At 42.1% G+C, this 23871-nt stretch overlaps 1 protein-coding gene across 4 annotated transcripts in view; it reads right to left on the reverse strand.

The window, feature by feature from the left end:
- Nucleotides 1-21578, reverse strand: part of LOC147359048 (DNA repair and recombination protein RAD54B) — a 118210-nt gene extending 96632 nt beyond the window's left edge. The window contains exons 1-3 of one of the 4 annotated variants that reach the window (XM_086335914.1): nt 21413-21522; nt 20727-21005; nt 4297-4447 (exon numbers count right to left, since the gene is read on the reverse strand). In XM_086335914.1, coding sequence (XP_086192040.1) covers nt 4297-4447; nt 20727-20845 — 270 coding nt within the window. In that variant the 5' untranslated portion in view covers nt 20846-21005; nt 21413-21522. Of the gene's footprint in view, nt 1-4296; nt 4448-13565; nt 13674-20726; nt 21006-21412 lie in introns of those variants that run through there. The other 3 variants (XM_086335915.1, XM_086335913.1, XM_086335916.1) reach the window with 3 other exon arrangements.
- Between the last annotated feature and the right edge of the window lie 2293 nt (nt 21579-23871).

The following is a 23871-nucleotide window of genomic DNA, read 5'->3' on the forward strand; positions in this document are numbered from 1 at the left end:
CTGCAAGTCATATATCTGATAAGGCACCTATGTTTAGAACCTATACAGACTCTTACAACTCTGTAATAAAAAGCAAATAATCCAACTTAAAAAAACAGGATCTGAATAAACAATTTTCCAAAAAAGATATACAAATGGCCAATAGGCACATAGAAAAACGCTCAAAATTAGCCACCAAGGAAAAGTAAATCAAAACCCCTAGTCAGATACCACTTCATCCATCAGATCAGATCAGATCAGATCAGTCGCTCAGTCGTGTCCGACTCTTTGCGACCCCATGAATCGCAGCATGCCAGGCCTGCCTGTCCATCACCAACTCCCGGAGTTCACTGAGACTCATGTCCATCGAGTCAGCGATGCCATCCAGCCATCTCATCCTCTGTCGTCCCCTTCTCCTCCTGCCCCCAATCCCTCCCAGCATCAGAGTCTTTTCCAATGAGTCAACTCTTCGCATGAGGTGGCCAAAGTACCGGAATTTCAGCTTTAGCATCATTCCTTCCAAAGAAATCCCAGGGCTGATCTCCTTCAGAATGGACTGGTTGGATATCCTTGAAGTCCAAGGGACTCTCAAGAGTCTTCTCCAACACCACAGTTCAAAAACATCAATTCTTCAGCACTCAGCCTTCTTCACAGTCCAACTCTCACATCCATACATGACCACAGGAAAAACCATAGCCTTGACTAGATGAACCTTTGTGGGCAAAGTAATGTCTCTGCTTTTGAATATGCTATCTAGGTCGGTCATAACTTTCCTTCCAAGTATGGTTATAATCAAATAGCTAATAATAAGTGTCAATAAACATGTGGAGGACTGAAACCTCATACATTAATAATGGGAATGAAACAGTACAGCCACCATGGCATTAAAAGGTTAACCACAGAATTATTATATGACCCAGCAATTCCATCCTAAGAATGCACCCAAGAGAAATGAAAACATATGTCTATACAACAATTTACACATGAATATTCATCAGCATTATTCATAATACCTAATAAATTTTAAAAACAGAAACAACTCAAACATCCATCAACTGACAGATGGAATAATAAAATACGGTATATTAATGCAATGAAATATTACTCAGTGTGGTAAGCAGAATAATGCCTCCCAAAGATGTCCATACCCTAATTCCCAGAACCTGTGGAAATGTTACCTTATGTGGCAAAAGAGACTTTAAAGATGCAATTAAGGTTAAGGACCTTGAAATAGACTGTCCTGAGTTATCCAGGACGGCCCAATCTAACCAAATGAGTTCCGGTTTCAGAGAAGCAAAAAGATGTCAATAAAAGGAATCAAACTGCCACTACCAATTTTCAAAGAATTAAGAAGGGGGCCACCAGGATTGCAGTTGGCCTGTAGAAACTAGAAAAGGCAAAGGAAACACTCTTAAAACCTCCAGAAATAAATGCGACCCTGCCAACACATTGATCTTAGCCCTATGTGACCCACGTTGAGCTTCTGACTTACAGAACTATAAGATAATACATTTGCATTGTTTTAAGTCACTAAATTTCTGGTACTCTGTTACAGCAGCAATAGGAAACTAATACATTCAGCAATAAAAAGAAATAAATTACTGATACATGCCACAATCTGGACGAGCCTTGAAAAACACTATGAAACTGAAAACAGTGAGTCATAAAAGGCCACATGTTATATGACTCTATTTATACGAAATGTTCATAATAGATAAATACATAAAACAGAAAGTATATTAGTGATTACAAAGGGCTGAGGGATTTGGATGGGTTGATGTATGTGAAGTCTCTCTCTTTCTGGAATGATTAAAACGATCTGAAATTGATTTTGGTGATCATTGCACAACTCTGACCATATGAAATACAACTGAATTGTAGTAGGTAGATTACAGGTATGTGCATTTAATTTAAATAAAGTTGCTTTTTATAAAAAGAAACCATATTTAAAATGAAAAACTATGCTTACATAGTTTTCTCCTTACATTGTGGCCAGAATTCTAAAGCAGTGTTGGATAAAACAAACAGATGCAGACCAAAAAACAGAGTCAAGAATGAGTAGATATTTTCAACAACAAAAAGACAAAAAAACAGTTAAAAGCCTCAAAGGATGTGAAAAGACATTTCTCCACAGAAGATAAGCATATGGTCAATAAGCACATGAAAAAATGCTCAGAATTGCTACTCATTAGGAAAATATAAATCAAGACCACAGTGGAATACCACTTCACAACAACAAGGATGACCATAATCAAAAAAACAGCAACAAAAACAAAATAACCATTGTTGCTAAGGATGTGGAGAAATTGGAACCCTCACACATCACTGGTGGGAATGTAAAATGGTTCGGTACCTATGGAAAACAATTTGGTAGTACCTTAAAAACTAAACATAGAATTACTGTATCATCTAGCAACTCCACTCTTGGGTATATATATACAAGAGAACTAAAAGCAGGTACCTAAACAGAAACGTGTATGCCAATGTTCATATCAGCATTATTCATAACAGAAAAAACGTAGAACCAAACCAAGGATCTATCAATGAATGAATGAACAAAATATGGCATATATATATACATATATAATATATATGTGTGTATATACATATACATATGTATGTATGTATATGTATATATGTGTGTATATATACATATATATATATGTACGTACATATAATTGAATCAACATTCAGAAAACTAAGATCATGGCATCTGGTCCTATCACTTCATGAGAAATAGATGGGGAAACAGTGGAAACAGTGCCTGACTTTATTTTGGGGGGCTACAAAATCACTGCAGATGGTGACTGCAGCCATGAAATTAAAAGACGCTTGCTCCTTGGAAGAAAAGCCATGACCAACCTAGACAGCATATTAAAAAGTAGAGACATTACTTTGCCAACAAAGGTCCGTCTAGTCAAGGTTATGGTTTTTCCAGTAGTCATGTATAGATGTGAGAGTTGGACTATAAAGAAAGCTGAGCACCGAAGAATTGATGCTTTTGAACTGTGGTGTTGGAGAAGACTCTTGAGAGTCCCTTGGACTGCAAAGAGATCCAACCAGTCTATCCTAAAGGAGATCAGTCCTGATTGTTCACTGGAAGGACTGATGTTGAAGCTGAAACTCCAATACTTTGGCAACCTGATGCAAAGAGCCAACTCATTTGAAAAGACCCTGATGCTAGGAAAGATTGAAGGTAGGAGAAGAAGGGGATGACAGAGGATGAGATGGTTGGATAGATCACCAACTCAATGGACATAAGTTTGAGTAAACTCTGGGAGTTGGTGATGGACAGGGAGGCCTGGCATGCTGCCGTCCATGGGGTCACAAAGAGTCAGACAAGACTGAGCAACTGAACTAAACTGAAACAACTGAATATTACTTAATCACATAAAGCATTGATGTTCACATCTGCTACAACATGGATGATCCTAGAAAACATAGGCTAAGTGAAATAAGCCAGACACAACAGGACAAATATTTATGATTACACTTACATATGAGGTACCTAGAGTAATCAAATTCATGGAGGCAGAAAGAGTAATGATGACCAGGGAAGGGAGAACAGGGAATTATTGCCTAATGGTTATGAAGTTTCTATGTAAAGTTTCAAACACAGAAAATGGTGATTATTGAACAATTAAGAAAATGTAATTAATGCCACTTACCTGCACACTTAAAAATGGTAAAATGGCAAATTTTATGCTATATATATTTTGCCATAATAAAAAAAAAGAAAAAATATTAGTAGATTTCAATCTCCAAAACATAAATCAAAGAACTGTAGAGTAGCCAAAGTGTGGACTGTCCATTTTACATATGCTCTATATAATCTTTATAAACCTTCTATTATACCTAAGACTTAAATAATTCTTCAACTTAGAAGCAAAGAATATATATTAAGACTGTTTTGAGCACTTACTTTTTATAAGTAAAAAGGAAAGGAAGTTTCCATAACAGTGATATAAAACATTATTTATGTATGTTTTCTCTTTAAATTACCTTATCCAAAGTTTTCATTTACTTATGTGGTACCTTTAAAAAGAACACTGATCCAGAATAACTTTTTTTCTTGAACAAGAATCTCCACCCCTTCCCTTGTGGAGGTATTTTTCACTGTTACCAAAAGTTTATTTATAGACCTAACCCAAGTTTACTTTATGCCATTCCTTCAAATACATATAGTTAGCCATTACATCTAAGGTTTTTAGAAGAATTTATCAGAGATACTGAAAACTCCTATAGGCAATGAACATTGTTAACTGTTTAAATGGCAATTTTTTAAAATACATGCTTCTCTATATTTCTTTTTTTTACCTCAAATAACTTTATATCTGAATTCAGTTTTGCAACCTCTTCATTAGGACTTGGATGACTTCTTGCTGGTGATATAAACTTTGGTTTTTTGAAGGGATTTCCTTGCAACTGACTTGGTGCTGCTGATCGTCTCATATTTAGCAGTATTAACCTGAAAAATACCCAAAAGTCATTTCATCAGAAGTCTGATTAGAACTACCTCCAAATATATCATCACTATAATCATGACATCTTTAAAAATATAAGGGAATAAGCCTGTAAAAAGCCTTAGAAAACAAATTCAACAGTTGGAAACATTTTATTTTCCATCACAAAAGGCTTTTGAAATGTATTAAGATTCAAAATATATGGTACAAACCTGAACATATATTGTACCAATTTTGATAAAACTATAGATTAGATAAAAACAATAAAGCCTTAAATGTAATTTAGATAGTAGTTTCAAAATCAAAGAAAACATAATTATTCACATACATATATTAAGCATGTTGCTTTTTTCCTATTCCCCAATCCATAAACTGCATGCGGGGAGCAATCATTGTTTTCTTAACCATTTTGTAAGCAGCATCAACCACAAAGCCAGATACATAACAAATACTTTTGAATGAGTGAATAAAATCCTGGCAATTGAAAGAATACATTTAGAGTTCAATTTTTACTATCCTATTTCCTTTTAGAGCAGTGAGGTATTTTAAATAAATAAATCAAGAGACAAGAACCATGTTTCCAAACTTTTGCTCAATGTTTTTTCCATCAGGACAGGACAGGTGAGACAGATAAAAGACAAGAACATTACAAGCATACATCATGCTTCTGCAATGGACAGCAGCAAGCACTCTAATTTAAAGCAATCTCACAAAACTATACACAAGATAAAGTATCAGTAAGGATGTACATGGCTACCAAAATAATTTGCTTAACCCAGAAATTACACTTCCGGAAATTTACCCTAAGGAATTAGCAAAGATATACTCAAAGAATTATGTATAAGGTTTTCATGCCAATATTACTTATAGTAGGAGAAAAACGGAAAATTTAAATATCTACAGCAGAGTACTGGATAAAATAGAATACACTCTCTTCCTACATGACTAAAATGTAGTGCTACAACTTCCCAAACAAGCCATGTTCTCTTTTACTCTAGGTCTTTGAACAAACTGCCTACACAGTGTTGGGTCTCTGATACAGCCTTTAACCATTTTTCTTTGCCTGATGAACTTCAACTTATGCTTTAGGACTCTTAACTATGAGCCGCCTTTATCTCCCCCAAAGACTGGATTAGAAGGATTAGAGATCCTTCCTATGTGTCTACTACCCAAGCACTTTTCACACTGTAATGAAACTGCCTATTAATTCCCCCAAGTTGTAAACTCCTGGATGAGGCATGAAGTCTTACCTTCCAATCATCAGTATATTGCCAGTACCAACACAAGAAGGCATTCACTATTTGTTATATAAATAATTCTACAGCCATGAATGGGGGGGCGTGGGGGGTGGGGATCACATTTTAAAAGAATGTTTAATGATATGAGAAACTTTTTTATACATCAAATAAAAAATGGCTAAAAACAGCAATTTTAGCAAAGTTGCAAAAATACAAGATTAAAACTCAAAAATCAATTATTTTCCAACATTATCAGCAATAAGTGGAATTTGAATTTAAAAACATAATACCATTTACATTAGCACCCCGCAAAAATGAAATATTTAAGGGTAATCTAACAAAGCATGTACAAGATCTATATAAGGAAAAACTATAAAAACTCTGCTGAGCAAAATCAAAGAACTAAATAAATGGAGAGATAGCCAGTGGTTAAGAATCACATGCCAGTGCAAGGAACATGGGTTCAATCTCTGGTCTGGGAAGATTCCACATGTCACTGAAAGCAACTAAAAGCCTGAGCGCCACAATTACTGAGCCCACGCTCTAGAGCCCCCAAGCTGCAACTACCACGCTCTAGAGCCCCCAAGCTGCAACTACTGAAGCCTGCATGGCCCACAGTCCATGCTCTGTAACAAGAGAGGCCACCACAAGTTCAGTTCAGTCCAGTCGCTCAGTCGTGTCCGACTCTTTGCGACCCCATGAACCGCAGCACACCAGGCCTCCCTGTTCATCACCAACTCCCAGAGTCCACCCAAACCCATGTCCATTGTGTCGGTGATGCCATTCAACCATCTCATCCTCTGTTGCCCTCCTCTTCTGCCTTCAATCTTTCCCAGCATCAGCGTCTTTTTCAATGAATCGGCTCTTTCCATCAGGTGGGAAGTATTGACGCTTCAGCGTCAGTCCTTCCAATGAATATTCAGGGTTGATTTCCCTTAATATTAACCAATTTGATCTACTTGCTGTCCAAGGGACTCTCAAGAGTCTTCTCCACCATCACAGTTTAAAAGCATCAATTCTTCGGCACTCTGCCTTCTTTATGGTCCAGCTCTCACATCCATACACAACTACTGGAAAGACCTTGACTATACAGACTTTCGTCAGTAAAGTGTTGTCTTTACTTTTTAATACACTGTCTAAGTTTGTCATAGTTTTCCTGCCAAGAAGCAATCGTCTTCTAATCTGATGGCTGCAATCACCATCCACAGTTATTTTAGAGTACAAGAAGAGGAAATCTGTCACTGATTCCCGCTTTTCCCCTTCTATTTGCCATGAACTGATGGGACCAGATGCCGCAATCTTAAGTCTTTTTTAATACTGAGTTTTAAGCTTTTTCACTCTCCTCTTTCACCCTCATCAAGAGGCTCTTAAGTTCTTCGCTTTGTCATTAAAGTGGTATTAATTTGCGTATCTGAGGCTGTTGATATTTCTCCTGGCAATCTTGATTCCAGCTTGTAACTCATCTCAGCGTGGCATTTCACAAGATGTGCTCTGCGTATAAGTTAAATAAACAGTGTGATAATAAACAGCTTTGTCATACCACTTTTTCAATTTTGAACCAGTCAATTGTTCTATATAAGGTTCTAATTGTTGCTTCTTGATCTGCATACAGGTTTCTCATGCAACAAGTAAGACAGTCTGGTATTCCCATCTGTTTAAAAGTTTTCCATAGTTTGTTATTATCCACATAGTCAAAGGCTTTAGCGAAGTCAATGAAACAGAGATAGATGTTTTTCTGGAATTCCTTTGCTTTCTCTATGATTCAGCAAATGTTGGCTGAATTGATGTTTTCGAACTGTGATGCTGGAGAAGATTCTTGAGAGTCCCATGGACAGCAAGATCAAACCAGTTAATATTGAAGGAAATCAACCCCGAATATTCATTGGAAGGATTGATGCTGAAGCTCCAATACTCTGGCCACCTGATGCGAAGAGCTGACTCACTGGAAAAGACCCTAATGCTGGGAAAGACTGAAGGCAAGGAAGAGAAGGAGACGACACAGGATGAGATGGCTGGATGACATCACCGACTCAATGGACATGAGTTTGAGCAAACTCCAGGAGATGGTGAAGGACAGGGAGGCCTGGCGTGCTGCAGTCCATGGGGTCACATAGGGTCAGACACGACTGAGCAGCTCAGTAACAACAAGGTGGTGCTAGTGGCAGAGAACCTGCCTGCCAGTGCAGGAAACGTAAGAGAAGCAGGTTCAATCCCTGGATTGGGAAGATCCTCTGGAGGAGGGCATGGCAATCCACTCCAGTATTCTCGCCTGGAGAATCCCATGGACAGAGGAACCTGACAGGCTACAGTCCATAGGGTCACAAAGAGTCAGACACAACTAAAGTGAATTAGCATGCACGCACACACACAAAGAAAATGAACTTAGAAACAAGACTTTACACTCTTCAGAATAATTAACTTAAAATGAATCATAGGCTTACATGTAAAACACAAAGCAAAAATACTCCTAGAAGATAATACAGAAGAAAATCTAGATGACCTTGGGTATGGTGATGACTTCTTAGCTACAACACCAAGGAAAAATCCCATGAAAGAGATAACTGATAAGCTAGACTTCATTAAAATTTAAAACTTGTGCTTTGCAAAGACAATGTCAAGGTAATGAAAAGACAAGCCACACTAGGAGAAAATACCTGCAAAAGATGCATCTGATAAAGGACTATTATCCAAAATATACAAAGAAATCTTAAAACTCAACAAAAAAACAATCCAGTTAAAAAGTGGGCCAAAGATCTTAAAAGACATATCACAAAAGATATACAAATAGCAAATAAGCACATGGAAAGATGCTCCATATCATATGTCATCAAAAATGAAGAAAATCCAAAACACAATACCAAACATCGGTGAGGATGTGGGGCAACAGGAATTTTCATTCATTCCTGGTGGGAATGCAAAATGGTACAGCCACTTTGGAAGACATTTTGGCACTTTCTTAAAAAATTGAATGTATTTTTATCATAGGATAAACTCCCTTCAACAAAGAGTTGAAAAAACCTGCATAAAAATGTTTTATCACAACTTTATTCATTATTGCCAAAACTTGAAAGCAACCAAGCACTCAAGTGAATGAATAAACAACCTGTTGTGCATTCAGACCACGGAATGTTACTCAACACTTAACAAAAAAAAAAAAGAAAGAAAAGAAAAAGAGCTGTCAAGCCATGAAAAGACATGGAGGAACCATAAGTGCATATTACTAAATGAAAGAAGCCAATCTGAAAAGGCTACATATTATATGATTCCAACTAAGTGACATCCTAGAAAACTACAGAGGCAAAAGTATGGAGTAAAAAGATCAGCAGTTGCCAAGGGTTAGGGGAGGGGCAGAGATGAAAAGGCAGACCACAAAATTTTTTAAGGCAGAGAAAGTATAGTTTACAATGCCCTAATGATGGATACATGTCATTACATGTTTGTCCAAACACACAAAATGTACAAGGCCAAGAATGAATCCTAATGTAAACTATGAACTCTGGGTGCTTATGTGTGTCAATGGTAATGTACACCAAATGTACCATTCTGGTGAGGGATGCTGGTAACAAGGGAAGGCATGGGTACATGGGAAATTTCCACCTAAACCTAATGTTGTAAACCTAAAACATCTCCCTCCACCTTGCTAAACCTAAAACTGCTCTAAAAACAGTAAATTTTAATTTCACAAATGGCTACCAAACATGTTCAGCAACATTTCAGTGATAGAAAAAGACAAAAAAATAGTATGTAAGTTTGTGCTAAAGACTAGAATGCAAAGGGGCATGGGGAACTTTCAGGTGTGATCAAGGTAAGCTCCATCATATTGCAGTGTGGTTACAAGTTTGTTAAAACTCATCTAAGCGTACACATTGAACTATTAACTTAAAATTACACATCTATAGAGAGTTCTAAAAGACTAGAAAAACACATGCCACAATATGAACATTATATCTAGATGTCAGAAGTACCAGTAATTTTTATTTTCTTCTGACTTCTTTACTGTGTATTTCCAATTTTCTACAAAGAAAAAAAGAACTACAGCCAATTAAGCTGGGACATGCTATCACTGCTGGTTAGACCTTTCCCACTTTCAGCAACGTAAAAATGAGGAAATACATGAGAATCTGATAAATAATCAGTCTGGATATAGTTTGAGGGATCAGCAGTAGTATAAAAATTAACAGAAATGTCAACTAAAATACAGACCAGAGGCCAGATGGAGAAGCTCTCCCAGTACATGATGATAGCAACAACCGAGAGTTAGAAGAAGAACCCTCTTCTTGCCTGGCAAAAACTCAGCCAATAAAACTGTCAAAACTCAGCCAATGAAAAGTCCCTACTGGGACCTACCTGGTGATCCACTGGTTAAGAATCCGCACTTCCACTGTGGAGGGGAGTGGAGGGGAGGCGTCAGGGTGGACTCTAGTCAGGGAACTACAATCCCACATGCCGCAGTGCGTGGGCCGGCCCCCTCCCCCCCAAATGAAAGAAAAGTCACTAGACTTCAAACTGTCAATTCCTTCAATGGACTCTATTTACCCTAGCCCTTTTATATTTATTCTTGGTTTGGCTGGGTCTCCAGCTATGCACAGGCTTTCTCTAGTTGCAGCGAGCAGGGGCTACTCTTTGTTGTGGTGCATGAACTTCTCACTGGCGCGGCTTCTACTAACGGGAGCACAGGCTCTAGAGCGTGGGCTCCAGTAGTCCTGCTGCAGGGGCTTAGCTGCCTCACAGCATGTGGGATCTTCCTGGACCAGGGATCGAACCCATGTTTCCTGCACTGGCAGGCGAATTCATATCCACTGTACTACCAGGGAAGTCCTACAATAGCCTTCTCAATTCTTGCCCCCACCCATAAAAGTGTTCTCCTCTCCTGGGTGTGCAGGTTTTGCACATGGCTCACCATGACTGCCAACCACAAACTGCAATTGTTTGCTGATCCCGAGTAAACCCATTTTACCCGGAGAAATAACTGGCAGTCTATTTGTTTAAGACTGGGATCCAGAGAAGACCCGTGATGACTCCAAGGCTGGTGAGCAAACAAGGCCGGTGAGCAGGACCCACACCGAGTCCACTGGTGCCCAGTGCTTTTCTTCTTAAACCCTGGGGCTCAAGAGTAAGTCTTTCTCCTGGATCTGAGCTTACATCCTCTTTGGGTTTTGAAGCTCTCCAGGTTTTATTCAGGATCTGTTTCAGGAACTCATTCTTTCTGTTTAAGGCCTAGTTCTGTCTGTGAGTACCCATTTGGCACTTTGGCATGACACTTTTAAAAAGCAGGCTGTTTCAACTATAACTGCACTAGCCTCCAGCCTGAGCCCTTTTAGAACAGGGGCTGTTTTACCGGAAATGTGCCAGTTCAACCTTTGGCCAGATTCCCTTTGAAATGGGCTGTTCTAGTGGAACTTCACTATTAAAGCTTTGGGCTCGCTCCCACAGATTTAGGCTGTTCACTAGAGTTCTGCTGAGCAGCTTTTAGCTTGGCTCTTGCATGACTGGGCTGTCCCCTTAGAACTGGCTGGTATTAGACCTACAAGGTATTTGAGCTGTTTAGGCTTTTGAAACTTATTCTTTCACTCCAGAGAAAAAACTCTGAGAAATGGGATCCCAGTTACCTAAATTATTTTGAGGGTGCACTCTACCACTACAGGGACTCCGGCCGATTTTATGTTTAAACACTGCAGTCCTTCTGCATGCACATTTCCAGGTAAATGGACCAACCTACCCAAAAGCAATTTAGAACATCAACGGCCATTAGGAGGAACTTGTGAAATTCCCAAAGTTAACTTTTCTTAAAACCAAACTGGACAATCATAGTTCTAAAATTCCCAAAACTGAAGGAAATGAGTATTTTGATTGCTATTCTGAGGTTTCCAAATGTTATCAGGAACCTAAAATTGTCTCTTTGCAAAATAACATCTTAGCTGATGCAAACAAAGAAAGGTAAAAAAGCTTCAAAATCCTCTACCCCTCTTCCTCAGCCCTCATGCTGAGGACCGCCCTCTGGCACCATCTCTCTTCCCTTCCACACCACCTACACCTCCTCTTCACCCTCAGTTCCCCCATAATAACTCTCCAGTGGAACTTCCCTTTTTCACTGAAAGGCTCCTATCCCCTTTTCCTCTGAACATATCAGAACCTGCCTTTTAAAATTAAGCTTTCTGAGGACCCAGAGGATAAACTCTTGCTTTCTTATAAACCCTAAACTAAAGCTAAACTGCAAGCAATAGTCAAAGATTTTCCAAAAGTAAACAAAGATACAGGTTTGTATCGGAGTTTAGTATAGTCATTCAAACTTATCAACCTGGTTTCTCCAACTTGTATCAGCTGGTTCATACGTGTGTCAGCGAAGTCAGGCCCACAGTAAGAAAACTGCTGACTTGGAGGAATTCCCTGGCAGTGCACTGGTTAGGAATGGGTGCACTCACTGTCAGGGCTGGGGTTCAGTCCCTGGTCAGGAAACTAAAACTCCACAAGCCATGCAAGCGTGGCAGGAAAACACACACACACACACACACACACACACACACACACTAATTGGGAAAATACTGAAAGGTCTCTAGAATTACAACCCGGAGACCAGTCCACCAACGTACATGGTCAGGCTCAAGCAATCTCCAGGTGACTCCATCAGGCATTTTCACAGACTTTTGCAAAGACTGTTATCTGAACAAAATTCAGGCTTGCACAAAAAAATGTGATGAATCTGTTCATAACTATTCCAACTTTAAATTGTTTTTTTAAAAAACTCTGTTTTTTTCCTTCAGATGTTGATTCCACCTAGGTAGCTTTTAACTCTAAGTACATTAATGGGCTGAACCAGGACCTTTCTCTTCTAATAAAATGGACCAGGATAGGATGGAAAACTATGCCTATTCCAGATTTAGCTAATCTAGCAAACCAGCTCTTTCACACTCTAGATGAGTCACCTCAAAGAAAGTCTGCCAAAATTCTTAATATTCAAGTCCAGGAAATAAATTCAAGTCCAGACCCTAAATGAAACCAAAGCCCTCCTAGTTTTGCTACAACTTCAAACAGTCAGGACACTGGAAAGAGACTTAAAATTTAAGCGCTTTCAGGTGCCATTAGCCCTCTAACCAGCCTTTCCAACATTCTCCCAACTGTCAATGAAGGGATTCTGAGAAACCACAGGGGTTCTTCCCAATTCTTCCTCTTAAAAGTTTGGAGAAACATTTGCCAGATTGAGGATGAGTCTCTTCCAGTCTTAAAGGACATCAGAGCCTTACTCTCAGTGTTCAACACCACTACAAAAAGGAGCCTCTGCCTCAGAGTACTCAGTTCAGTTCAGTCGCTCAGTTATGTCTGATTCTTTGCGACCCCATGAATCGCAGCACACCGGCCTCCCTGTCCATCACCAACTCCCGGAGTTCACCCAGAAAATAGTGGGGATCTCTAATGAACTTCAATTGATTCCTGTCTCTGAATCTATACCCTTTTGTTTAGGTCACTTGAGAGATACACACCCTTTTCCCTTTAGTTTCTCTGCCCAAACCCACTTATTAGGTTGATCCTTCCTTAGAAAAGTCTCATGCCAGAACTTCTTTCTCCCAAAGGGTAAATAATTCTAGAGTTTTTATAGTAGTAAAGCAGCCAACCAGGTGAATGGAATTATCTTTGACAACCTGTATTTGCTTCATCTCTCATGTTACTAGAGCTGATTCAGAAAACATAGATCATCTGTCCCTATTGAATCAGCTACCACCATCCTTATGGGCAAAATCCATACCTGAAGTTGGCAAAATTCACAGTGCATCTCCCATCAAGGGAGATATTTACAAGTGGCGCTAGTGGTAAAGAACCTGCCTGCCAATTCGATCCCTGGTCAGGAAGATACTCAGGAGGGCATGGCAACCCATTCTAGCATTCTTACCTGGAGAATCCCCAGGACAGAGGAGGCTGGCAGGCTGCGGTCCACAGAGTCGCAAAGAGTCAGATACAACTGAAGCGACTTATTAAGCTTGCAGGCACACACGCACTCCCATCAAGATTCTAATAGATCCTTCAAATCCCCGCCCCCAAATTAATTAATACCCTACAAGTAAAGAAGCCCTTCAAAGCATAAAACCCATAACAGAAGATTACAAGGCTCAAACTTTACAAACCCTAGTATTAGTTATACTCCTATAACATTCCCGTTTTACTGGTGAGAAAACCGAAGGGCCAAAGGTAGAGCTGCCCTAGGACCTCCAAGCAATAAACAACACTGCTATCTCTTGACACCTTGGCTGTTGTTCCTAACCCTCTACTAAAATCCATTCTCACTGGAAGTAAATTATTTACTGTAACTGATTTATCAGTGTATTCTTTAGCATTCCAGTTGACTGAAGCTACGAAATGCCTTTTTACCCTCACTTGAGAAGAAAAAACTCACCTGGACAGTAAAAACTCAAGGTTTTAATGAGAGTCCTCCTTATTTCTTATAAACCCTAGAGGCTGACCTGTATGATAAAAAGTTCCCCACAGGTTCTACTCTGTTGTAATATGTGAATGACTTGCTTTTTTCCTCTCCCTCTCAACCTGCCTCCATGGAAGACAGTATCCACTTGCTAAAGGTTTTAGCCTTATAAGACATAAAACCACCAAGGAAAAATTGTAGTTTGCCCAAAGCCAGGTTCACTATTTAGGGCATCTGATATCAGAACAAGGGCGGTGTATAGATCCAGAGAGTCTTCATAGTGTACTGCTGCTGCTGCTGCTGCTGCTAGTCGCTTCAGTCGTGTCCGACTCTGTGCGACCCCATAGACGGCAGTCCACCCGGCTCCCCCGTCCCTGGGATTCTTTAGGCAAGAACACTGGAGTGGGTTGCCATTTCCTTCTCCAAAGCACGAAAGTGAAAAGTGAAAGTGAAGTGGCTCAGTTGTGTCCGATTCTTCGAGACCCCATGGACTGCAGCCTACTAGGCTCCTCCGTCCATAGGATTTTCCAGGCAAGAGTAGTGGAGTGGGGTGCCTAAGTTTCCCCAAACCCAAAGTGAAAATGAAAGTCACTCAGTCGTGTCCAACTCTTTGCGATGCCATGGATTTCTCCAGGCTAGAATACTAGTGTGGGTAGCCATTCCCTTCTCCAGGGGGTCTTCCCAACCCAGGGATCGAACCCAGGTCTCCCGCATTGCAGGTGGATTCTTTAGCAGCTGAGCCACCAGGGAAGCCCAAACCCAAAACTGTCAACTATGAGGCTTTCTTAAGCTAGTCGGTTATCACTTTGATAACATTCTAAATTTTTCTTATGGCCAATCCTCCATATGTTTTACTAAAGAACAACAGGAACCAATTTTATGGGAAGAACCGGAAAACATAGTCTGTAAGGCCTTAAACAAGTTTCATGAACCCACCTGCCCTTGGGCATTCTAATTATCAGATTTCCTTTTTCCTTTTTGTGTATGAAAAGGAAGGAAATGCCCTTGCATACTCATCCAAAAACACGGGGACCACCAACAACCCATAGGGTATTACAACCATTACTACCACTGCCGTTTTGGTTAAGACCATCAAGAAAATAGTTGTGGGATCCTCATTAACACTCATGACGCAGAAATCCTCCTAAATTCAACATTTCCAAGTCAGCTGCCTCGAAGTCCTTTTGTTAAACACTCCTTACATAACACTTCTACAGTGTAAGAAGCTGACCCTCCCCACTACTCTTCTCCCCTCTATCAACCAAGTCCCTCACGACTGCTTAACGCTGAGGGATCATCTGATTCCTTGTGAATGATCTGCAAAAAAATTCCTTTGGGTAACACTGACATCTTATGGTTCACTGATGGCTGGGAGAGTGACAATATTGGAACTCCTTTTGATAGTAGTCAAGGTAGCACCTTTACTACTTCAACTCAACAAACTGAATTATATACTCTTACATGGGCTTGTACTTTAGCCAAGGGCAAAACTGTCAATATTTACACTGATAGTAGATATGCTTTCAGAGCAGCTCAAGATTTTGGAATGTTGTAGAAGCAATGTGGCTTCCTTACTTCAGGAGAAATAAATTTTTAAAAGGTCCCTATGTTCAGGAGTGACTGGATGCATTACTTTTACCTGCCACGTTAGCCACTATTAACATTCTGCTAAACTTGACTCTGAAAGCTAAGGGAAATCACCCTGTTGATATTTCCACAAGAAATACCACCCTTAAAGGAACCAACAGCAGCCAAAGCTCTTTCACAGTCCCAATGGATATTCTTCTAAATGGTAATTTAGAAAACTGGCTAGAAAAGCCCAACAAGTGGCTTCAGAAAACGAAAAACAAGATTGGAAATTCAATAATTAATGGCTTGATATTTTAATATCAAGAAAGCTCTGGTTTGGACCAAATAACTACCCAGTCTATTAAAGACTCTAAAATTCCCTCTCCTAAGCACTGTACACCACAGTTCAAAAGCATCAATTCTTCTGAATCAATGCTTTTGAACTGTGGTGTTGGAGAAGACTCTTGAGAGTCCCTTGGACTGCAAGGAGATCCAATCCATCCATCCTAAAGGAAATCAGTCCTGAATATTCATTGGAAAGACTGATGTTGAAGCTGAAACTCCAATACTTTGGCCACCTCATGCGAAGAACTGACTCATTTGAAAAGACCCTGATGCTGGGAAAGATTGAAGGTGGGAGGAGAAGGGGATGACAGAGGATGAGATGGTTGGATGGCATCACTGACTCAACGGACATGAGTTTGAATAAGCTCTGGGAGTTGGTAATGGACAGGGAGGCCTGGCATGCTGCAGTCCATGGGGTCACAAAGAGTGGGACCCAACTGAGCAACTGAACTGCTACTGCAAGCACTGTACATAATACCACTTGGTCTACTGACAAAATGATAGCGTTCATGAATCAATGTTTATGAGGAATATTAACAAGGCCACAAAAAAGTGCCTACCTCACTTGTCCCACTTGTTTAAAATACAACCCAGGGAACCTGAGAGTACTTCTCCCAGATATTTTAAACTGACTAGTGGACCATTTGAGGTCTGGCAAATGGATTTCACACAACTTCCTTCATCTTATGGATAAAAACATGTTTTTGTCATGGTCTGTACATTTTCACACTGGACTGAAGCCTTCCCCCTTACAGACAATCTACCATTCTGCAGCTAAAGCTTATTTGGAAAAGATTGTCCCAAGCCGGAGAACTCCCCTCGAACTTCAAAACTATTTGAGGAACCCATTTTACTCGCTAGGCACTTCAACAAGGCAGGCCAGTTCTACACCACTTTCACTGCGCTGTTCACCCTCAATGCCCCGGTTTAGTCAAACCCACTAATGGCTTTACTAAGACTCAGCTGACAGTTTCTAAAGGCTCTCCAAATATCTCGGCCAAAAGCATTGCCACTGGTGCTCCTAAATCTCACATTTAAGAATCACTATCTTAAACCCTTAAACTTTTCTACACCTAAATCCTATCATGTCTAATTTTTCAACCCTTCTCCTTATCCTCTAAACTAAAGAAAATATTAATGAATATGAGAATCCAAGTATGGGAAAAGCAGCAAAGTGGGGATTAAGAAAACACTCTGGAGCCAGCCTGCCTTGGCTTGATTTCTAGCTCTGCCATTTACATATGCCCTTAGGCATCCACCAAGTCATCTAACTTGCTGATGATGCATTTCAGAGTAAACTGCAGATATCACTGTGTGTGTGTGCTCAGTCATGTTATACTCTTTGCGACCCCATGGAATGTAGCCACCCGGGCTCCTCTGTCCATAGAATTTTCCAGGCACAAATATGGAGGGGGTTGCCATTTCATACTTCACAGGAACTTCCTGATCAAAGGACTGAACACACAGTTCTCATGGTCTCCTGCTTGGCAGGTGGATTCTTTACCACCATGACACTGAGGAAGTGCTAGACATCAGTATCAGTTCAGTCAGTGCAGTTGCTCCGTCGGGTCTGACTCTTTGAGACCCCATGAACCGCAGCACGCCAGGCCTCCCTGTCCATCACCAACTCCCAGAGTTTACCCAAACTCATGTCCATCGAGTCGGTGATGCCATCCAGCCACCTCATCCTTTGTCATCCCCTTCTCTTTCTGCCCTAAATCTTTCCCAGCAACAGGGTCTTTTCCAATGAAGTCAACTCTTGGTGGCCAAAGTACTGGAGTTTCAGCTTCAGCGTCAGTCCTTCCAAAGAACACCCAGGACTGGTCTCCCTCAGAATAGACCCAATGGATCTCCTTGCAGTCCAAGGGATTCTCAAGAGTCTTCTCCAACATCTAGTTCAAAAGCATCAATTTTTGGCACTCAGCTTTCTTCACAGTCCAACTTTCACATCCATACATGACCACTGGAAAAACCATAGCCTTGACTAGATGGACCTTTGTTGGCAAAGTAATGTCTCTGCTTTTGCATATGCTATCTAGGTTGGTCATAACTTTCCTTCCAAGGAGTAAGCATCTTTTAATTTCATGGCTGCAATCACCATCTGCAGTGATTTTGGAGCCCCAAAAAATAAAGTCAGCCACTGTTTCCACTGTTTCCCCATCTATTTCCCATGAAGTGATGGGACCAGATGCCATGATCTTAGCTTTCTGAATGTTGAGCTTTAAGCCAACTTTTTCACTCTCCACTTTCACTTTCATCAAGAGGCTTTTTAGTTCCTCTTCACTTTCTGCCATAACGGTGGTGTCATCTGCATATCTGAGGATACTGATATTTCTCCTGGCAATCTTGATTCCAGCTTATGCTTCTTCCAGCCCAACGTTTCTCATGATGTACTCTGCATACAAGTTAAATAAGCAGGGTGACAATATGCAGCCTTGACGTACTCCTTTTCCTATTTGGAACCAGTCTGTTGTTCCATTGACTCATTGGAAAAGACTCTGATGCTGGGAGGGATTGGGGGCAAGAGGAGAAGGGGACAACAGAGGATGAGACGGCTGGATGGCATCACTGAATCGATGGACATGAGTCTGAGTGAACTCCGGGAGTTGGTGACGGACAGGGAGGCCTGGCATGCTGCGATTCATGAGGTCGAAAAGAGTCGGACACGACTGAGCGACTGATCTGATCTGATCTGTTGTTCCATGTTCAGTTCAACTGCTGCTTCCTGACCTGCACATAGGTTTCTCAAGAGGCAGGTCAGGTGGTCTAGTACTCCCATCTCTTTCAGAATTTTCCACAGTTTATTATAATCCACACAGTCAAAGGCTTTGGTACACTTCCCCCTAAATGTTTCTGAGTCCTTATTACTTCTTAAATTAGTGCTATCTGAGCCCTTTCCCATTTGGCACTCTGCTGTGTGGCAGAAAGTGAAGAGGAACTAAAAAGCCTCTTGATGAAAGTTTAAGTGGAGAGTGAAAAAGTTGGCTTAAAGCTCAACATTCAGAAGACGAAGATCATGGCATCCGGTCCCATCACTTCATGGGAAATAGATGGGGAAACAGTGGAAACAGTGTCAGACTTTATTTTGGGGGGCTCCAAAATCACTGAAGATGGTGACTGTGGCCATGAAATTAAAAGATGCTTACTCCTTGGAAGGAAAGTTATGACCAACCTAGACAGCATATTCAAAAGCAGAGACATTACTTTGCCAACAAAGGTCCATCTAGTCAAGGCTATGGTTTTTCCAGTGGTCATGTATGGATGTGAAAGTTGGACTGTGAAGAAAGCTGGGTGCCAAAAATTGATGCTTTTGAACTGTGGTGTTGGAGAAGACTCTTGAGAGTCCCTTGGACTGCAAGGAGATCCAACCAGTCCATTCTAAAGGTTATCAGTCCTGGGTGTTCTTTGGAAGGAATGATGCTAAGGCTGAAACTCCAGTACTTTGGCCATCTCATGCGAAGAGTTGACTCATTGGAAAAGACTCTGATGCTGGGAGGGATTGGGGGCAGGAGAAGGGGACGACAGAGGATGAGATAGCTGGATGGCATCACTGACTCGATGGACGTGAGTCTGAGTGAACTCCGGGAGTTGGTGATGGACAGGGAGGCCTGGCGTGCTGCGATTCATGGGGTCGCAAAGAGTCAGACACGACTGAGCGACTGAACTGAACTGAACTGAACTGTGATACTCTAACATCTGTTATATTCTAACACCTGCCTATTTCTGTTCTCCCAAGTAAAGTAGCAAATTCAGGCTAATGACACATCAGAAGGCCTATATTACCAGGCAATTTAATCCCCTGCACTGTGCAACAGTTAAGAATACAGTTTTTGAGGCCAATGCCTGAATATAAGTATGGACTGACATTTCTATCATGTGATCTTCAACGGTTTACATAACTTCTTTGGGCTTTCCCAGTGGCTCAGTAGTAAAGAATCTGCCTGCAATGCAGGAGATGCGAGTTCGATCCCTGGGTCGGGAAAAAGTCCCTGGAGAAGGAAATGTCAACCCACTCCACTATTCTTCCCCAGGGAAAATCTCATGGACAGAGAAGCCTGGCAGGCTTCAGACCATGAGGTCAGACAGGACTTAGCAACTATACAAGGACAACAAATAATGATTATTCATAAGATGGTTGGCTGCTGCTGCTAAGTCGCTTCAGTCTCGTCTGACTCTGTGTGACCCCAAAGACGGCAGTCCACCAGGCTCCCCCATCCCTGGGATTCTCCAGGCAAGAACACTGGAGTGGGTTGCCATTTCCTTCTCCAGTGCTTGAAAGTGAAAGTGAAGTTGCTCAGTCGTGTCGGATTCCTAGCGACCCCATGGACTGCAGCCCATCAGGCTCTTCTGTCCATGGGGTTTTCCAGGCAGGAGTACTGGAGTGGGTTGCCACTGCCTTCTCCAAGATGGTTGGGGGCAGGCGGGGGGTTAAATCAAATACCTAAAGTACTTACAATAAAGTCTGACACAGCAAACACTCAATGTTATCTGTAATGTTACTATCTATGAAAATTACTATTAGATATCTCACACATAACGTTCTATGAGACCAGAGCTGAGGAAGGTCCCAAGAGAGGGTCTAGCAAAAGATGAAGTTGGACAAAGGAGATATTGACCAGAATCTAGGGATTCTGTTTGGCTTTAACGCGGGCGTGGGAGGAGAATCATCAAACCTCTAGGATGCAAGAATGCAAATACAACAGTCAAGAACCAACAACACACCTCCCCTGCTGTTTCTGCTTTCCGCCTTCCAACTGCATTAGAAAGAAGGTGAAGTCGCTCAGTCCTGTCTGACTCTTTGCGACTCCATGGACTGTAGCCCACCAGGCTCCTCTGTCCATGGGATTCTCCAGGCAAGAATACTGGAGTGGGTTGCCATTTCCTTCTCCAGAGGATCTTCCTAACCCAGGGATCGAACTTGGGTCTCCCCCGTTGCAGGCAGACGCGTTACCGGTATTTCCCTTCGTGGCTCAAGTCGCTCCTTTGATTTTTGAGGCACCGCTAAACAAAAAAATTCTTCCATTACTCAGTCAATTCTAATTAATACCGCGCAGGAGAGTATAGCTGCATCCTGAAGAAAGACACCCAAGCGCCACAGGAGGTGAGCGGGAGGGCGGGAGCGGAGGCACCACCGCGCTGAGTCGCCTCTCCTGGCGGCCTCCCCACCACAAACGCGCCCCCACGGCCCGCCCTCCGGCACCAGCGCCCCACGGCCGGCCGCCAAGGACCCCTCAGACTTGAGACCCCATCGGCACTCCCAGACCCGCAGGAAGCGGCTGCGGCTACGCCGCCGCCTTCCTGCCCTCCCGCCTCCTTCGGAGCCTCGTTCCGGCGCCTCTCGCGTCTTTGTCCCACACAAGCCTACAGCCTGTCACAGCGTCACACGCCTCCCCCCTTCAGGGACGCACCGGCGAGAATCCGAAGGGAGCGACGGCCCAGGTACCAGGACTACGCGAAGTAGACAGCGACACCCCCAACGCCAAAGCATCTGAAGGCGCCCGCCTCAGCGCAGCCAATCGCGGACAAGTCCCTGGCGCGTGCGCAGTAGCTTCCTGCCGCAGTTCCGGGTCCGCCTAATTGGACGAGATGACCGCTTCGTCTCTAATTGGACGACGTGTTGGCATAACTGCGCAAGCGCCTTCGTGTGTCTCCTCTAGCGCTCACTTCCAACTTGGTTTCGGAATTGCGGTTCATGGAGAATCCTATGGGCGGAGGAGCTTGGTGGGCTACAGTCCACGGGGTCGCAAAGAGTTGGACACGACTGAGCGACTTCACTTTCTTTCACTTTCGCAAGTTTGCTGCCAACACTCAAATATGGTGTAGATGCTAAGGCTACAGACCACATCCTAGGACACATAAGGCATATTTCTTAAATCAAGAGAACGTCTCCATGGACATGTTTGTGCAGTTTGATGGTCGTCTGATAGCAGTATCTGCTGCGAAAAATAGTATACAAACATAATTGATTTTTTTTTTTTAACCTATAGCTCTTAAGTTATGCCTTACTTTAGGAATGAGGTACAAACAAGATCTTCACGACCCAGATAATCACGACGGTGTGATCGATCACTCACCTAGAGTCAGACATCCTGGAATGTGACGTCAAGTGGGCCTTAGAAAGAATCACTAGGAACCAAGCTAGTGGAGGTAATGGAATTCCAGTTGAGCTGTTTCAAATCCTGAAAGATGATGCTGTGAAAGTGCTGCATTCAATATGTCAGCAAATTTGGAAAACTCAGTAGTGGCCACAGGACTGGAAAAGGTCAGTTTTCATTCCAAGGCCAAAGAAAGGCAATACCAAAGAATGCTCAAACTATAGCACAATTGCACTCATCTCACATGCTAGTAAAGTAATGCTAAAGATTCTCCAAGCCAGGCTTCAGCAATACTGAACCATAAACTTCCAGATGTTCAACCTGGTTTTAGAAAAGGCAGAGGAACCAGAGATCAAATTGCCAACATCCACTGGATCATCAAAAAAGCAAGAGAGTTCCAGAAAAATATCTATTTCTGCTTTATTGACTATGCCAATGCCTTTGACTGTGTGGATCACAATAAACTGTGGACAATTCTGAAAGAGATGGGAATACCAGACCACCTGACCTGCCTCTTGAGAAACCTGTACGCAGGTCAGGAAGCAATAGTTAGAACTGGACATGGACCAACAGACTGGTTCCAAATAGGAAAAGGAGTACATCAAGGCTGTATATTGTCACCCTGCTTATTTAACTTCTATGCAGAATACATCACTTTTCATTTTCATGCATTGGAGAAGGAAATGGCAACCCACTCCAGTGTTCTTGCCTGGAGAATCCCAGGGATGGGGGAGCCTGGTGGGCTGCTGTCTATGGGGTCGCACAGAGTCGGACACGACTGAAGGGACCTAGCAGGAGCAGTAGCAGCAGCAGCAGAGTACATCATGAGAAACGCTGGGCTGGAAAAAGCACAGGCTGGAATCAAGATTGCCAGGAGAAATATCAATAACCTCAGATATGCAGATGGCACCACCCTTATGGCAGAAAGTGAAGAGGAACTAAAAAGCCTCTTGATGAAAGTGAGAGGAGAGTGAAACAGTTGGCTTAAAGCTCAACATTCAGAAAACTAAGATCATGGCATCCAGTCCTGTCACTTCATGGCAAATAGATGGGGAAACAGTGGCTGACTTTATTTTGGGGGGCTCCAAAATCACTACAGATGGTGACTGCAGCCATGAAATTAAAAGATGCTTACTCCTTGGAAGGAAAGTTATGACCAACCTAGATTGCATATTCAAAAGCAGAGACATTACTTTGCCAACAAAGGTCCGTCTAGTCAAGGCTATGGTTTTTCCAGTGGTCATGTATGGATGTGAGAGTTGGGCTGTGAAGAAAGCTGAGCACCGAAGAATTGATGCTTTTGAACTGTGGTGTTGGAGAAGACTCTTGAGAGTCCCTTGGACTGCAAGGAGATCCAACCAGTCCATCCTAAAGGAGATCAGTCCTGAGTGTTCATTGGAAGGACTGATGCTGAAGCTGAAACTCCAACACTTTGGCCACCTGATTCGAAGAGCTGACTCATTGGAAAAGACTCTGATGCTGGGAAAGATTGAGGGCAGGAGGAGAAGAGGATGACAGAGGATGAGATGGTTGGATGGCATCACTGACTCAGTGTACATGAGTCTGAGTAAACTCTGGGAGTTGGTGATAGACAGGGAGGCCTGGCATACTGTGGTTCATGGGGTCGAAAAGAGTCGGACACGACTCAGCGTCTGAACTGAACTGAATTTCGACGACTTTGTTAATAGGTTCCTTTTAGGTTCGTGAGTGCTCAGTTGCCCAGTCCTGCCCAGCCCCCTGGACTATAGCCTGCCAGGCTCCTCTGTCCATGA

Source organism: Bos grunniens, chromosome 14 (assembly GCF_055505025.1).
Source record: "Bos grunniens cultivar Pamir isolate PY7600 chromosome 14, Bosgru_T2T1.0, whole genome shotgun sequence".
NCBI lineage: Eukaryota > Metazoa > Chordata > Mammalia > Artiodactyla > Bovidae > Bos > Bos grunniens.